Source organism: Hyperolius riggenbachi, chromosome 8 (genome assembly GCF_040937935.1).
Source record: "Hyperolius riggenbachi isolate aHypRig1 chromosome 8, aHypRig1.pri, whole genome shotgun sequence".
In the NCBI taxonomy this organism is placed as follows: domain Eukaryota; kingdom Metazoa; phylum Chordata; class Amphibia; order Anura; family Hyperoliidae; genus Hyperolius; species Hyperolius riggenbachi.
The window spans coordinates 105748123-105766986 of NC_090653.1; the positions used below are offsets into that span (position 1 = coordinate 105748123).

The window sequence follows — 18864 nt, forward strand, 5'->3', positions numbered from 1 at the left end:
TTAAGTGATTTCTTGATTGAAACAGGTGTGGCAGTAATCAGGCCTGGGGGTGACTACAGAAATTGAACTCAGGTGTGATAAACCACAGTTAAGTTATTTTTTAACAAGGGGGGCAATCACTTTTTCACACAGGGCCATGTAGATTTGGAGGTTTTTTTCCTCACTAAATAATACAAACCATCATTTAAAACTGCATTTTGTGTTCAATTATGTTATCTTTGACTAATAGTTAACGGTTTTTGATGAGCAGAAATATTTAAGTGTGACAAACATGCAAAAGAATAAGAAATCCGGAAGGGGGCAAATAGTTTTTCACACCACTGTACCTCTCATTACAGGTGTCTTTTAATGCAGGTACAGAAATTATAGTGTGCTTCCCTGTCCACATTTCTGTGCAGCCTGGATGATACTGTAGCGTTGCAGCCATGCACAAGCAAGTCACAGATGATAGGCTATCAGGCAGCAGGTCTCCCTGGCTGGTGGCTGCTAGCCCACCCACCGACCATGGCTCATAGGTCTCCATCTGACATATTACGTATGCTCCTGCCCACTTTCCACTGAAGCTGGATACAGAATATCAAATACCGCAGAGGCCAAAACAGGTTTACTATTATAGAAGTTCTGACAGTGACCTCCCCATAGTCTAGCATTCCTATGAATATTCTGCTTCAGCAAGTGTGCGCTCACGGTGCTATCCTGGTAGATACGGTAATCGTTCTCAGTCAGATAATAGCTGACCTGATCTGATTACTTTGGTATGGTGCTCAGTTTTTGTACCAGCCTTCAGAGATTTGTATTAAAGAATCAGAGTATTACTATGCTAACAAAACTGTTTGATATTTAACAGCCAATCACTTCTGGAGGTATAACCTATCAGGATCAGCCATGGCACGGTGATTGCTTTGTGTGTGAGACTTGCCGTAAGAAGCTAGCTGGCCAGCGCTTCACTGCTGTTGAGGATAAGTACTACTGTGTGGACTGCTACAAGGCCTTTGTGGCTAAGAAGTGCTCTGGCTGCAACAACCCCATCACAGGTAGGCATATGTGTATCTATCTGTGTTCTCATACAAGTAAAACATTGTCATTGTGCATATTAATCACACTTTTTGCATCAAAAGCTGGTATGCCATATGTACTCTGTAAAGTGCTGCATAATGTTAGCCCTGTATGAATATATGTAGGGCCTGTTTCCACTATGTGTGAATTTTCTATTGAATGCAAGTGGATGGTATGCTGCAGGTTTTTGCACAACGCTTCCGTTTCTCATGTAATGATTGTTAGCTGTGTACGAAAATTTGCATGAATCACTTAAGGACTACAGGTTTATACCCCCTAGTGACCAGGAAATTTTTTTACAATTCAGCACTGTACAGTTTTAATGATTTATTGTTTGGCCATACAACTTACTACCTAAATGAATTTTTACCTCCTTTTCTTGCCGCTAATAGAGGAATTTTTTGGTGGTCTCTAATTACTGCTGCATTTTTTTTTTTTAATTTTAAGGGGTTTTTTTTATAAAAAAAAAACAACCTACATTTCTTCCTCTCCCTCCCCCTAACTTGGCCTAGACTGTGCTTCGTACACTACCCTCTCATAGGCATCAGCATATGAATATATACAAAGTGTATTATACAGGCTGCCTCCTGCCCTGGTGGTCCCGTGATTGAGGGACCACCAGGGCAGGTTACAGCCCTCCTAGTGAGCATACATACACACTGATCTACCCCCCCCCCTCTGATCGCCCACAGCACCCATCAGCCCCCCCCCCCCCCCCCCCCGTCCACCCCTCAGACCCCTGTTTGCACCCAATCACCCATCAATCACTCCCTATCACTATCTGTCAACGTTTTTTTTTTTATTAGGTCCTAAACTGACCTCCTGGGGGCTCATGGTCACCCCCCCCCCCCCCCCGTGTACATCTATTCTACCCTGTAATAACACGCTGATCATACATCAATCACCCCGTCACCACCTGTCTCTGCCACCCATCAGATCGGACCCTAACCTGCCTCTTATGGGCATCTGATCACCCACACCATCAGATCGCCTGCAAACCCCTACCCTCAGATCACCTCCAAACTGCATGGTTTACATCTGTTCTCCCTTCTAATCACCCCCCTGTCACTGCTACCCATCAGATCAGACCCCTATCTGCCCCTTGGGAATCCAATCACACCCTAAGCACCTCGCCAGTGCATGGCTTGCAGCTATTCTCCCCTCTAATCACACCCTGATCACCTATCAATCACCCCGTCCATCAGATCCTAAACTGCCCCCTCTGATCAACTCGCCAGTGCATTGCTTGCATATATTCTCCCCTGTAATCACCCACTGATCACCCATCAATCACCCCATCACCCCCTGTCACTGCTACCTATCAGATCAGGTCCTAATCTGCCCCCTGCGGGCTTCTGATCACCCAACCAAACCCACACCACCGCAGTGATAGAATTTTTTTTTCTGATCACTGCTGGTACGACTTAATTGTGGCTGAGACCAACCGTTATGCCACATAATACGCAACCGCCAATCCAAGAAGCTACTAAGCCCAGCCTTTTCGGTGGAAGCCACTCCAAGTTTCCGAACTTAACATTTTTTGGGGCCTTCTCCTTAACATGGGTCTAGTCAAAAAGAATGTATTGCGGTTTTATTGGTCTGCGCACACAATACATCACTTGCCCATGTTCTCTGCTGCCATGTCCCAGGTCACGTTTTGAGAACATCCTGCCATTCAGTGCCAATACAACCTGTCATCTAAGAGGCCACCCCTGCTTATGACTGGCCCCACAAAATTTGCCCCCTCATAGACCACCTGTCAGCAAAATTTGCAGATGCTTATACCCCTAAACAGTCATTTTGAGGCATTTGGTTTCTAGACTACTCCTCACTGTTTTGGGCCGCTAAAATGCCAGGGCAGTATAGGAACCCCACAAGTGACCCCATTTTAGAAAGAAGACACCCCAAGGTATTCTGTTAGGTACCGGGCACCAGTTGCTTTGCAAGTCACCTATTTATTTGCTCCCCAACACCTTCAAAACATAACAGCAACTGGTGCCCGGAATTTTCTACCTTTTGGTTCTACAATTTATCTGTTGTCTGGAGGCACAGCTGCCTGCACCTGAGGCCCCCTGACCTGCCTATCCTACATCGAGTGCCGATTTATCTACTTTTTGCCCTAGTATTCTGTTAGGTGTATGACTAGTTCATAGAAGATTTTATTTTTTGACAAAAGTTAGCAGAAATCGATTTGTTTTTTCATAAAGTGTCATTTTGCACTAACTTGTGACAAAAAAAATAAAATCTTCTATGAACTCACCATACACCTAACAGAATACCTTGGGGTGTCTTCTTTCTAAAATGGGGGTCACTTGTGGGGTTCCTATACTGCCCTGGCATTTTAACCACTTGAGGACCTAGGGCTTTCTACCCCTTAAGGACCGGCCACTTTTTTTCCATTCAGACCACTGCAGCTTTCACGGTTTATTGCTCGCTCATACAACTTACCACCTAAATGAATTTTGGCTCCTTTTCTTGTCACTAATAAAGCTTCTTTTGGTGCTATTTGATTGCTCCTGCGATTTTTACTTTTTATTATATTCATCAAAAAAGACATGAATTTTGGAAAAAAAATAATTTTTTTAACTTTCTGTGCTGACATTTTTCAAATAAAGTAAAATTTCTGTATACATGCAGCACGAAAAATGTGGACAAACATGTTTTTGATTAAAAAAAAAGCCATTCAGTGTATATTTATTGGTTTGGGGTAAAAGTTATAGCGTTTACAAACTATGGTGCAAAAAGTGAATTTTCCCATTTTCAAGCATCTATGACTTTTCTGACCCCCTGTCATGTTTCATGAGGGGCTAGAATTCCAGGATAGTGTAAATACCCCCCCCCCCCCCCCAAATGACCCCCATTTTGGAAAGAAGACATCCCAAAGTATTCACTGAGAGGCATAGTGAGTTCATAGAAGATATTTTTTGTCACAAGTAAGCGGAAAATGACACTTTGTGAAAAAAAAAAAAGTTTCCATTTCTTCTAACTTGCGACAAAAAAAAATGAAATCTGCCACGGACTCACCATGCCCCTCTTTGAATACCTTGAAGGGTCTACTTTCCAAAATGGGGTCATTTGTGGGGTGTGTTTACTGTCCTGACATTTTGGGGGGTGCTAAATTGTAACCACCCCTGTAAAGCCTAAAGGTGCTCATTGGACTTTGGACCCCTTAGCGCAGTTAGGCTGCAAAAAAGTGCCACACATGTGGTATTGCCGTACTCAGGAGAAGTAGTATAATGTGTTTGGGGTGTATTTTTACACATACCCATGCTGGGGTGGGAGAAATATCTCTGTAAATGACAATTTGTTAATTTTTTTTACACACAATTGTCCATTTACAGAGATATTTCTCCCACTCAGCATGGGTATGTGTAAAAATACACCCCAAAACACATTATACTACTTCTCCTGAGTAGGGCGATACCACATGTGTGGCACTTTTTTGCACCCTAACTGCGCTAAAGGGCCTAAAGTCCAATGAGTACCTTTAGGATTTCACAGGTCATTTTGAGAGATTTCGTTTCAAGACTACTCCTCACGGTTTAGGGTCCCTAAAATGCCAGGACAGTATAGGAACCCCACAAATGACCCCATTTTAGAAAGAAGACACCCCAAGGTTATTCCGTTAGTAGTATGGCGAGTTCATAGAAGATTTTATTTTTTTGTCACAAGTTAGCGGAAAATGACACTTTGTGAAAAAACACAATTAAAATCAATTTCCGCTAACTTGTGACAAAAAATAAAATCTTCTATGAACTCGCCATACTACTAACGGAATACCTTGGGGTGTCTTCTTTCTAAAATGGGGTCATTTGTGGGGTTCCTATACTGCCCTGGCATTTTAGGGGCCCTAAACCGTGAGGAGTCGTCTTGAAACGAAATTTCTCAAAATGACCAGTGAAATCCTAAAGGTACTCATTGACTTTGGGCCCCCTTAGCGCAGTTAGGCTGCAAAAAAGTGCCAATCATGTGGTATCGCCGTACTCGGGAGATGTAGTATAATGTGTTTTGGGGTGTATTTTTACACATACCCATGCTGGGTGGGAGAAATACCTCTGTAAATGACAATTGTTGATTTTTTTTACACACAATTGTCCATTTACAGCGGTATTTCTCCACCCAGCATGGGTTTGTGTAAAAATACACCCAAAACACATTATACTACTTCTCCTGAGTACGGCGATACCACATGTGACACTTTTTTGCAGCCTAGGTGCGCTAAGGGGCCCAACGTCCTAATCACAGGTCATTTTGAGGCATTGTTTTCTAGACTACTCCTTACGGTTTAGGGCCCCTAAAATGCAAGGGCAGTATAGGAACCCCACAAGTGACCCCATTTTAGAAAGAAGACACCCCAAGGTATTCCGTTAAGTGTATGGCGAGTTCATAGAAGATTTTATTTTTTGTCACAAGTTAGTGAAAAATGAAAAAAAAAAAACAAAAATCAATTTCCGCTAACTTTTGACAAAAAATAAAATCTTCTATGAACTCGTCATACACCTAACAGAATACATTGGGGTGTCTTTTCTAAAATGGGGTCCGTTTCTGGGGTTCCTATACCGCCCTGGCATTTTACGGGCCCAAAACCGTGAGTAGTCTGGAAACCAAATGTCTCAAAATGACTGTTCAGGGGTATAAGCATCTGCAAATTTTGATGACAGGTGGTCTATGAGGGGGTGAATTTTGTGGAACCGGTCATATGCAGGGTGGCCTTTTAGATGACAGGTTGTATTGGGCCTGATCTGATGGATAGGAGTGCTAGGGGGGTGACAGGAGGTGATTGATGGGTGTCTCAGGGGGTGGTTAGAGGGGAAAATAGATGCAATCAATGCACTGGGGAGGTGATCGGAAGGGGGTCTGAGGGGGATCTGAGGGTTTGGCCGAGTGATCAGGAGCCCACACGGGGCAAATTAGGGCCTGATCTGATGGGTAGGTGTGCTAGGGGGTGACAGGAGGTGATTGATGGGTGTCTCAAGGTGTGATTAGAGGGGGGAATAGATGCAAGCAATGCACTGGCGAGGTGATCAGGGCTGGGGCCTGAGGGCATTCTGAGGGTGTGGGCGGGTGATTGAGTGCCCTAGGGACAGATAGGGGTCTAATCTGATAGGTAGCAGTGACAGGGGGTGATTGATGGGTAATTAGTGGGTGTTTAGGGTAGAGAACAGATATAAACACTGCCCTTGGGAGGTGATCTGACGTCGGATCTGCGGGCGAACTATTGGTGTGGGTGGGTGATCAGATTGCCCGCAAGGGGCAGGTTAGGGGCTGATTGATGGGTGGCAGTGCCAGGGGGTGATTGATGGGTGGCAGTGACGGGGTGATTGATGGGTGATTGACAGGTGATCAGTGGGTTATTACAGGGAAGAACAGATGTAACTCATGCACTGGCGAATTGATAAGGGGGGGGGGGGGGGGTCTGAGGGCAATCTGAGCGTGTAGGCGGGTGATTGGGTGCCCGCAAGGGGCAGATTAGGGTCTGATCTGATGGGTAACAGTGACAGGTGGTGATTGATGGGTAATTAGTGGGTGTTTAGAGGAGAGAATAGATGTAAACACTGCGCTTGGGTGGTGATCTGATGTCGGATCTGTGGGCGATCTATTGGTGTGGGTGATCAGATTGCCTGCAAGGGGCAGGTTAGGGGCTGATTGATGGGTGGCAGTGACAGGGGGTGATTGATGGGTGATTGACAGGTGATCAGGGGGGATAGATGCATACAGTACACAGGGGGGGGGGGGGGGGGGTCTGGGGAGAATCTGAGGGGTGGGGGGTGATCAGGAGGGGGCAGGGGGGGGGGAGATAAAAAAAAAATAGCGTTGACAGATAGTAACAGGGAGTGATTGATGGGTGATTAGGGGGGTGATTGGGTGCAAACAGGGGTCTGGGGGGTGGGCAGGGGGGGGTCTGATGGGTGCTGTGGGCGATCTGGGGCAGGGGGGGGGGAGAAATCAGTGTGCTTGGGTGCAGACTAGGGTGGCTGCAGCCTGCCCTGGTGGTCCCTCGGACACTGGGACCACCAGGGCAGGAGGCAGCCTGTATAATACACTTTGTAAACATTACAAAGTGTATTATACACTTTGTATGCGGCGATCGCGGGGTTAACATCCCGTCGGCGCTTCCGTATAGCCGGCGGGATGTTGCGGCGGGCGAGCGGCGACAGGCGCCGGCGGAGGATCGCGTCACGGATGACGCGATCGCTCCGCCCATGCCCTTAGAAGGACCGCCGCCTCTGTGGGTGAGCCGGTCCTTCAGGGCTCCACTTCCCGGCTGCCCCTGTGCGTTAGGCGGTCGGGAAGTGGTTAAGGGCCCTAAACCGTGAGGAGTAGTCTTGAAACCAAATGCCTCAAAATGACCTGTGAATAGGACGTTGGGCCCCTTAGCGCACCTAGGCTGCAAAAAAGTGTCACATGTGGTATCGCCGTACTCAGGAGTAGTATAATGTGTTTTGGGGTGTATTTTTACACATACCCATGCTGGGTGGGAGAAATATCTCTGCAAATGGACAATTGTGTGTGTAAAAAAAAAAAAAAAAAAAAAAAAAAGTTGTAATTTACAGAGATTTCTCCCACCCAGCATGGGTATATGTGAAAAAATACACCCCAAAACACATTATACTGCTTCTCTTGAGTACAGCGATACCACATGGGTGGCAATTTTTTGCAGCTTAACTGCGCTAAGGGGCCTAAAGTCCAATGAGTACCTTTAGGATTTCACAGGTCATTTTGAGGCATTTGGTTTCAAAACTACTCCTCACTGTTTAGTGAAATGCCAGAGCAGTATAGGAACCCCACAAATGACTCCATTTTAGAAAAAAGACACCCCAAGGTATTCTGTTAGGAGTATGGTGAGTCCATAGAAGATTTTATTTTTCGTCACAAGTTGGTGGAAAATTACACTTTGTGAAAAAAAAGAAAAACATTAAAAATCAATTTCCGCTAACTTGTGACAAAAAATAAAATCTTCTATGAACTCACCATACTTCTAACAGAATACCTTGGGGTGTCTTTTTTCTAAAATGGAGTCATTTGTGGGGTTCCTATACTGCCCTGGCATTTTAGGGGCCCTAAATCGTGAGGAGTAGTCTTGAAACCAAATGTCTCAAAATGAAATCCTAAAGGTACTCATTGGTCTTTAGGCCCCTTAGCGCAGTTATGGTGCTAAAAAGTGCCACACGTGGTATCGCCGTACTCAGGAGATGCAGTATAATGTGTTTTGGGGTGTATTTTTACACATACCCATGCTGGGTGGGAAAAATCTCTCTGTAAATGGACAATTGTGTTTAAAAAAAAATAAATAAAAAAATTGTCATTTACAGAGATTTCTCCCACCCAGCATGGGTATGTGTAAAAATACACCCCAAAACACATTATACTACTGCTCCCGAGTACGGCAATACCATATGTGTGGCACTTTTTTGCAGCCTAACTACGCTAAGGGGCCTAAAGTCCAATCAGCACCTTTAGGCTTTACAGAGGTGCTTACAATTTAGCAGCCCCCAAAATGCCAGGACAGTAACCACCCCACAAATGACCCCATTTTGGAAAGTAGACACTTCAAGGTATTCAGAGAGGGTCATGGTGAGTCCGTGGCAGAATTCATTTTTTTTTTCGTCACAAGTTAGCAGAAATGGAAACCTTTTTTTTGTCACAAAGTGTCATTTTCCTCTAACTTGTGCCAAAAAATAAAATCTTCTATGAACTCACCATGCCTTCTTTCCAAAATGGGGTCATTTGGGGGGTATTTATACTATCCTGGAATTTTAGCACCTCATGAAACATGACAGGTGCTCAGGAAAGTCAGAGATGCTTCAAAATGGGAAAATTCACTTTTTGCACTATAGTTCGTAAACGCTATAACTTTTACCCAAACCAATATACACTGAATGGGATTTTTTATCAAAGATATGTAGCACAATAAATTTGGACAAATGTATACAAAAATTTATTTTATTTGACAAATTTTATCACAGAAAGTAAAAAAAACATTTTAGTGACAAAATTCATGTCTTTTTTGATGAATATAATAAAAACTAAAAATCGCAGCAGTCATCAAATAGCACCAAAAGAAAGCTGTATTAGTGACAAGAAAAGGAGGTAAAATTCATTTAGATGGTAGGTTGTATGACCGAGCAATAAACAGTTAAAGCTGCAGTGGTCTGAATGGAAAAAAAGGCTCTGGTCCTTAAGGGGCGAAAAGACTGGTCCTCAAGTGGTTAAAGGGAACCTAAAAGTGAGAGGGATATTGTAATATGTATTTCCTTTTAAACAGTGCACATTGCCTGGCTGTCCTACTGATCCTCTGCCTTTAATACTTTTAGCCATAAACACTGAACAAGCATGTAGATCAGGTGCACCTGAAACAAGCATGCAGCTAATCCAGTCTGACTTCAGTCAGAGTACCTGATCTGCATGCTTGTTCAGGGGCTGTGGCTAAAAGTATTAGACACACAGGATCAGAAGAGTCAGGCAACTGGTATTATTTTAAAAAGTAAAATTCATATCCTTTTCAGTTTAGGTTCCCTTTAAGGTGGCCATACACCTATTGACTTAGTGGCCGATCGACCATTTCGAATCAATTATTATCAAATCAGGTGAAGATCAGTGCCGCCAAATGCATGCCAGATTGCCGATGTGACCAGTGTCAGGCTGAGCATGTTGATTTGACATGCTGCAACATGTTGTGCTGTCATGGTCGATCAGATGTGCAGTTTTAATGGTGAGCAACCTTCAGGAAGAGCAATAAAACCTCCAGCGCTATTCCACCCCCCCCCAATATACTTTACCTGTCTGTCCCTGGCTCTGGGCTCCAACTGTTGTCTTGCAGGCGTACACGTGGACGTGTGTGTGTGTGTGTGTGTGTGTGTGTGTGTGTGTGTGTGTGTGTGTGTGTGTGTGTGTGTGTGTGTGTGTGTGTGTGTGTGTGTGTGTGTGTGTGTGTGTGTGTGTGTGTGTGTGTGTGTGTGTGTGTGTGTGTGTGTGTGTGTGTGTGTGTGTGTGTGTGTGTGTGTGTGTGTGTGTGTGTGTGTGTGTGTGTGTGTGTGTGTGTGTGTGTGTGTACCTGCTCACGTTGCTCTGGCAACCATGTGGGGTGTGTGTATGGATGGTGTCACCGGCAGACAGGTGAAGTATAGTGCATCGGGGGGCACAATTGATATTAGGGGATGACAGCGGTGAGGCATCTGATGTAGTAGCAAGGTAGATTCTAGATCAATTTTAGCATGAAATCAATCAGGAATTGGCCTGCAGTGTATGGGCAGCTGAAAGATCTCTCTAATCAAATGTAATCATAGAATTTGCCTTTTTAGTCAAATTTGCCCCTTATCGCTATAGGTATGGCTACCTTTCATATATAATGAAGGAATGATTATTTTGTCTGTGTATCTGACTGCAGAAGTGGTCTTACCCCTCTGGGATGATTGCGTTCCTAGATGGGTCAGTGTGAGGTTATTTCTATACAAATCTGCAATACTAACTTGCTTCCCTTTATCCTCCAGGATTTGGAAAAGGCTCCAATGTGGTGAATTATGAAGGCCATTCTTGGCATGAATACTGCTTCACCTGCAAGAAGTGCTCTCTGTCCTTGGCTAACAAGCGCTTTGTGCGCCACAATGAGCAGATCTACTGCCCTGACTGTGCCAAGAAAGTCTAAAGGGGAAAATCTACTCAGTAACCCATTCATGTGGGATGATTACTGCTCATCAGTTATAAACAATGCATGCCAATTAGATGAATTGTGTTTACTGCAAACTGCATACAAATATATATTTCCTCAATATATATTAATCAAAGCAAAATATATACTCTGGATCTCTCTGCACATTATCATCTATTCAAGCTTATTTAAAAGAAATGTGTTTTAACTTTTAGAACATATGTATAGCTTAACTGCATGGAGAAAATATTTCTAATTCTATTCATGTATTGCTATTAATGTAAACAGCTCATTGCAAATTATGGAAATGTGAAACCCCCCAAAAAATGCATAGTTCAGAAAATGTGTTGCATCAGGTAGAAAACAAGGGTGGCAACTCTGCAGCCAACATTGATTACTGCCAGCCAGGGACTCCTATAAGAGCACCCTCCAGTGGCTGGGGTGTGTTAATTCACCAATCAGACAAATGCCTCCTGCTGTAGATGATCTAAAGAAGGGTTTGCTTTATGTAGCTTCATATAAATGTTTTGAACCTGAAGCCTTTGTTCCCATAGATGGCTTACCCAGTGATAGTTAAGTATGTTAACTGTCAAGAGGACAGCTTACATCCTTACTGTATAAAAACACATTGCCACAAGCCATCTCATGTTTACAACAGCATTATGTATTACAGGTAATGTTTGATGCAGTAATGCAAGAGGAGATGTGCCTTGCATAGCACCATTAGTGCTCTAGTATGCATCCTTGCCATCAGATATGTAGAGGGAGGCATTACAGAATTGCTTTAAACTTTTTTTTTTAATAACTTGTAAAACATGGAAAACAACCACACTGCCTTATACTACATCTGCAAAAGGCCAGCAGCTATATCACCTGGTATTTAAATGGCAACATGATTAGGCAGAACTCAGAATAAGGGTAAAGGTATGCTTATTTAGGGCTACAAAAATAAGGTTGAAATAAAATCAAACCATATATTTGTTAGTATTTACTTTTGCCACTAGGTGTCAGTATGCTTACATTTTATTAAATACAGAGCAGCACTGAACAGAAAGAAAAGGAAAAATAGATTTTATCCCAGTATACAATTCACACATGATGTGTGTCGTTACAAATAACCTGAATGGTAACCAGCAAGAAAATATTGTGACTAATCTTAACATAATAAAATATGGATTTGAAGATGTATAGTGTTGGATGTTTATTTCTTTCATTGTACCTGCAACACTGAAAATAGGTGTACAGTACTTGTAAGTGGTATAAAAGTCACGTGACAGGTTGTAAAGCTATCTCAGTCTACCATCTGAAGTCACACAGTACAGTAGACAGTGGCAGCACTTTCCACCAGCAGTAAAAGCACACTACTGCCGTCCTGAGTACTGCTGCACCGCAATACACCTTTTTTATCTACAGTGACTCACAAAGAAGGACTGTAAGCAGATTAGGCGTTTTCTATTAGGCCCAATAGGAACATTTGAATATCGATGTGGGGCCCACTCATACTGACCACGTTCACTGAAACAAAATCACAATCGTATATACCTGTAGGCTGGCCATCAGTGTTCAGATGTTCCAACAATCACACAGTTGAAAAGTTAATGCAGTACAAGCTTACATTTTTTTTCTTTTCAGCTGAAATCTTTTTATGCACAGACAGGAAGGCTTGGAACATCTGCTGTGGTTTTATTGACATCTGTTCTTGTAGAAGGACTTTTACCTCACTCCCTGTCTCTGAAATAGGTTATATTACAGTACCAGGTTGCAAATTTGGGTTGAGGAAGTCTGGTCTAAAAAAGGCACCACTCATTTCCATTGACAGCTCTCAAAAGGTAGATTTCCTCTAACCATAAACTGCACTTGCATATTTTTTGCTTACATTTTTGATGCATATCCTGTATGTCTGCATACTTTTTCACATAGACAAGCTCAAAATATTAAAGTGATTAATGCAAACAATATTTAAGCTTGCCTATAGTTTTCCTAACAAACAGCCAGATAGCCTCACAAGTATGCCTCAGGCAGCAAAAAGCCTAGAACAAGGCCTGATGAGTACTTTCAGGGTATGCCGTAAGCATACAGACAGAAGCTGTGTGGCCACTCAGCACAACCGGCTGCATTTAGTCTCTCTCTTCCCCCCCCCCCCCCCCCCAGCTCAGACTGAGGAGTGAGAAGGGGGAAACAATGGTCCCCAAACTGAAAGCACAGAAAATGAAACCAGTATTTACAGTAAGTGTATACATCCCTCTTTAAATTACGTGCAAACATATTACACAATCAGCGCACTCCAACAATAAACACCCTCACACAGTTCATGACACACATACCTGCTCATTCCATCAATATGTACGTCATTGGTGCCCATAAACACATATCTACCTCTGTAAACTAAGCGCCTGAACGACACAAAAAACTAAACACATGCATAAAAATCTGCCTAAACGTCACAACCATACATGAACTCTTCAACACCACATTAATTAACCCAATCTATGCCTCAATGGCAGAATAAGGACTCAAAAAACAAAATGTAAATAGATTTACCATATAAATGATTAGTGCATACCTTAGAGAATATAAAAATCTAAAACAAACGCCACTGGCAAAAACACATGACGTATTGCATGAAACTGTTTTCTTAAAGTGGATCCGAGGTGAACTTTTACTCATTGAATAATTGTGTTCCTTTCCTATTGTTTATCGGGCATTCCTCAAGCCACATACTTTTTTGTTTTAATACTCTAATTCCCTATAAACTAAATAAACCATGCCCACAGGTTTTCAGAGAGCCTTGGCAGTAGCAAGGGCTCATGGGAGCTCAGTCTGGGCAGGAGGAGGAGGTGTTACTAGCCATTGATTTCAGAGGCAGAGGGGAGGAGGGAGAAGTAGGGATTCTTTTTTTTTTTCACAGGCTGAGTGCTCATTATACAGATAAGCCTATCTCTGTGTAATGTTTACAAAGAACATGGCTGCTGTCATTGTATCACAAGAAGAAATAATAATTTTCTATTAAAGCGGTTTGCAGCTAGATTTGCTGTGTAAAATATCTAAACTTTAGATAAGATATATAGACAAAATTACTTGTTATAGTTAGTTTTTCATCTCGGATCCGCTTTAACACTAACATTACTTCAAGAAAGAAAAAAAAAATTAATTTAATCCATAATATCTATTTGCACTTACCAGCCCTCCTATATGCACAGTTGCTGCCACTTTCGGCATGCACGTTTACATCCACCTCTTCCGCACATCACTTTGTCCCTCATTACTACACTACCATAATTCCTATTATGGTAATGAATGACCAACCCACCCCAATGCCAGGATAACTTATGTACAGGTTTACATTACAAAGTGCATACGTCAAATATAGACCAATCAAAATCATATTGGCAGTCATTTTAAAATTACACAGTTTAGAGCAGGAAACCCAAATTTTAAATGGCACACGTGTTGTGGACATTGATACAGACAAAAAAGTGTGCATGTATAAAAGCCATATTAACCCAGCATAAGCATGCCCACACATACTCTGACAGGTATGCATGTGTCATGCCTATATAATGTCAGGAGTTTAACATTGCACAATACTGCATTCCAACATCTGCACACATGTGGGGCCCTTATTTAAGAAGGTAAAAAACACAAAACTCTAATTTGCTTACAATATACTAGGTAAAGGCAATTAAAGTGGATCCGAGATGAACTTTTACTCATTGCATAATTGTGTTCCTTTCCTATTGTTTATAGGGCATTCTTCAAGCCAAATACGTTTTTGTTTTGTTTTAATACCCTAATTTCCTATAAACTAAACAAGCCACACCCACAGCTTCTCCAGAGTGCCTTGGCGCTTGCAAGGGATTGTGGGATTTCAGTCTGGGCAGGTGAAAAAGGTGTTACTAGCTATAGATTTCAGAGGCAGAGTTTTCACAATCTGAGAGCTGCAGTGCAGATACAGATCAGTTGCCTGTGTAATGGAGGAGATAAGAGTGGAGTTTTCACAGAATATGCAGATTAGCATGCCTAGATACAGATAAGCTTGCCTGTGTGTGTAATAGTGACAAGCAGAAAACATGTCTGCTCCCATTGTATCACAGGAAAAAATATTAATATACTGTTGAAGCTGTTTGAAAATAGATTTGCTGTGTAAACTATCTAAACTTTAGATAAGATATATAGACAAGTCACTTGTTATATTTAGTTTTTCATCTCGCATCCGCTTTAAATACATCTAAAAAAAAAAGAGAATACAGTATGCCACTATTATTGCAGATATGTTGTACCAACATCAAAAGATGCTATTTGCCCCAGAATGAGATTGGCTCTAGGGCTTCACCTCAATCTTCTCTTACAACCAACACCCTCGCATTAATAACACATACAGTAACACACTTCATGCACTATACCACTCCAAACACACACGGAAAGAAACAATGCACCAAACAAAACCTTCACATTTTCATTATCAACACACTTTCTTCCGACATTCCCATGACCAACGGGAACCAATTTCCTAGTAGTTTAATGAAATTCGCTTCTGGGTTGCCTAACCACTTCTGATATAAAGACCAGTGGAGATATCTTAGTATATTTAAAGAGACACTGAAGGGCTAATAGGTTACACAATATTTTGGGATAAAAAAAGGATTTTTAAGAGACTTCAGAGTCTCTTTAAGTCATCCCCTTGTCTCCAGTCCAGTTTGGCTCCTGGCAGTTTATTTTTCTCTGCAGCTGCTGAGCTGTCATAAAAATCTCCACATTAGTTCTGTGGAAAACTACAGATTCCAGTCAGCAGAAGCCGCATGTGGCACCCCGACTGTTGCTGAGGATATAGAAGTGTTATGTACATAATTTCTCTCATTGAACCCTACCGATCCAACGCTAGTCTGTAAAGTGTACCTGAGCCGAAGCTTGGGTACACAGAGAGAGACTTGTCTAAAAGAGACGGAAGCCTCAGGTTCCTAATGAGGCTTCCCTCAGCGGTCTCCCCCTTGCCAAGCACAGTGCAGACAAGAGATAATTGCCAATCAATAAGATCCAGAGGCTTCTCTCTCATTAGACAAGTATCGCTTTCTGAACTAGAGTTTCACGTAAGGTTCTCTTGAAATTCAATGGGGACCGTTTAAAAAAAAACAAGATACTTACTAAGGAGAGGGAAGGTTCTGCGTCCTATAGAGCCTTCCCTCTCCTCTCCCGGTCCAGCGCAGGATCTCCTGTAGCAGTACTCTACCAATTTAGTCAATTACTGCTGTGTCCGCCACCGAAGGGAGGCTTCAGAGGTCTTCGGGAGCCCAAATGCTCCCAAAGACGGGTCGCTCCATACTGCGCACGTGCAAGCACGTTCTCTCGAGCATTCGCACATGCGTAGTATGGAGCAGTCTATCTTTGGGAGGACTCTGCTCCCGAAGTCCCCCGTAATGGGGAATTTAAACGGAGGAGCTGCTGCTGCAACAAGGGCACCGGGAGATGAGAGGTAAGGCTTTATAGGACCCAGGAACTTCAGCCTAAACAAACATACTTTCATTAACCACTTGAGGACCACAGTCTTTCTACCCCTTAAGGACCGGCCACTTTTTTTCTATTCAGACCACTGCAGCTTTCACGGTTTATTGCTCGCTCATACAACCTACCACCTAAATGAATTTTGGCTCCTTTTCTTGTCACTAATAAAGCTTTCTTTTGGTGCTATTTGATTGCTCCTGCGATTTTTACTTTTTATTATATTCATCAAAAAAGACATGAATTTTGGCAAAAAAATGATTTTTTTAACTTTCTGTGCTGACAATTTTCAAATAAAGTAAAATTTCTGTATACATGCAGCGCGAAAAATGTGGACAAACATGTTTTTGATTAAAAAAAAAAACCATTCAGTGTATATTTATTGGTTTGGGTAAAAGTTATAGCGTTTACAAACTATGGTGCAAAAAGTGAATTTTGCCATTTTCAAGCATCTATGACTTTTCTGACCCCCTGTCATGTTTCATGAGGGGCTAGAATTCCAGGATAGTATAAATACCCCCCAAATGACCCCATTTTGGAAAGAAGACATCCCAAAGTATTCACTGAGAGGCATAGTTCATAGAAGATATTTTTTGTCACAAGTAAGCGGAAAATGACACTTTGTGACAAAAAAAAAAAGAAAAAAAAAAAGAATCCATTTCTTCTAACTTGCGACAAAAAAAAAATGAAATCTGCCACGGACTCACCATGCCCCTCTCTGAATACCTTGAAGTGTCTACTTTCCAAAATGGGGTCATTTGTGGGATGTGTTTACTGTCCTCGCATTTTGGGGGGTGCTAATTTGTAAGCACCCCTGTAAAGCCTAAAGGTGCTCATTGGACTTGTATTTTTACACATACCCATGCTGGGTGGAAGAAATAACTCTGTAAATGGACAATTGTGTGTAAAAAAAATCAAAAGATTGTCATTTACAGAGGTATTTCTCCCACCCAGCATGGGTATGTGTAAAAATACACCCCAAAACACATTGTACTACTTCTCCCGAGTATGGCAATACCACATGTGTGGCACTTTTTTGCACCCTAACTGCGCTAAAGGGCTCAAAGTCCAATGAGTACCTTTAGGATTTCACAGGTCATTTTGCGAAATTTGATTTCCAGACTACTCCTCACGGTTTAGGGCCCCTAAAATGCCAGTTCAGTATAGGAACCCCACAAATGACCCCATTTTAGAAAGAAGACACCCCAAGGTATTCCGTTAGGAGTATGGTGAGTTCATAGAAGATTTTATTTTTTGTCACAAGTTAGTGGAAAATGACACTTTGTGAAAAAAACAATAAAAATCAATTTTCCGCTAACTTTTGACAAAAAATAAAATCTTCTATGAACTCACCATACTCCTAACGGAATACCTTTGGGTGTCTTCTTTCTAGAATGGGGTCATTTGTGGGGTTACTATACTGCCCTGGCATTTTAGGGGCCCTAAACCGTGAGGAGTAGTCTTGAAACCAAATGTCGCAAAATGACCTGTGAAATCCTAAAGGTACTCATTGGACTTTGGGCCCCTTAGCGTACTTAGGGTGTAAAAAAGTGCCACACATGTGGTACCGCCGTACTCAGGAGAAGTAGTATAATGTGTTTTGGGGTGTATTTTTACACATACCCATGCTAAGTGGGAGAAATATCTCTGTAAATGACAATTGTTTGATTTGTTTTACACACAATTGACCATTTACATAGAAATTTCTCCCACCCAGCATGGGTATGTGTAAAAATACACCCCAAAACACATTATACTACTTTTCCTGAGTACGGCGGTACCACATGTGTGACACTTTTTTGCAGCCTAGGTGCGCTAAGGGGCCCAACGTCCTATTCACGGGTCATTTTGAGGCATTTGTTTTCTAGACTACTCCTCGCGGTTTAGGGCCCCTAAAATGCCAGGGCAGTATAGGAACCCCACAAGTGACCCCATTTTAGAAAGAAGACACCCCAAGGTATTCCGTTAGGTGTATGGCGAGTTCATAGAAGATTTTATTTTTTGTCACAAGTTAGTGAAAAATGACACTTTGTGAAAAAAACCCAATAAAAATCAATTTCCGCTAACTTTTGACAAAAAATAAAATCTTCTATGAACTCGTCATACACCTAACAGAATACCTTGGGGTGTCTTTTTTTCTAAAATGGGGTCACTTGTGGGGTTCCTATACCGCCCTGGCATTTTACGGGCCCAAAACCGTGAGTAGTCTGGAAACCAAATGTCTCAAAATGACTGTACAGGGGTATAAGCATCTGCAAATTTTGATGACAGGTGGTCTATGAGGGGGCGAATTTTGTGGAACCGGTCATAAGCAGGGTGGCCTTTTAGATGACAGGTTGTATTGGGCCTGATCTGATGGATAGGAGTGCTAGGGGGGTGACAGGAGGTGATTGATGGGTGTCTCAGGGGGTGGTTAGAGGGGAAAATAGATGCAATCAATGCACTGGGGAGGTGATCGGAAGGGGGTCTGAGGGGGATCTGAGGGTTTGGCCGAGTGATCAGGAGCCCACACGGGGCAAATTAGGGCCTGATCTGATGGGTAGGTGTGCTAGGGGGTGACAGGAGGTGATTGATGGGTGTCTCAAGGTGTGATTAGAGGGGGGAATAGATGCAAGCAATGCACTGGCGAGGTGATCAGGGCTGGGGTCTGAGGGCATTCTGAG

At 42.5% G+C, this 18864-nt stretch overlaps 1 protein-coding gene across 1 annotated transcript in view; it reads left to right on the forward strand.

Moving 5' to 3' along the window:
- FHL1 (four and a half LIM domains 1) overlaps positions 1-11891 on the forward strand; it is a 43944-nt gene extending 32053 nt beyond the window's left edge. Inside the window, exons 3-4 of the mRNA XM_068247900.1 lie at positions 848-1034; positions 10548-11891. Coding sequence (XP_068104001.1) covers positions 848-1034; positions 10548-10702 — 342 coding nt within the window. The 3' untranslated portion in view covers positions 10703-11891. The remainder of the gene's footprint in view (positions 1-847; positions 1035-10547) is intronic.
- Positions 11892-18864: the final 6973 nt, after the last annotated feature.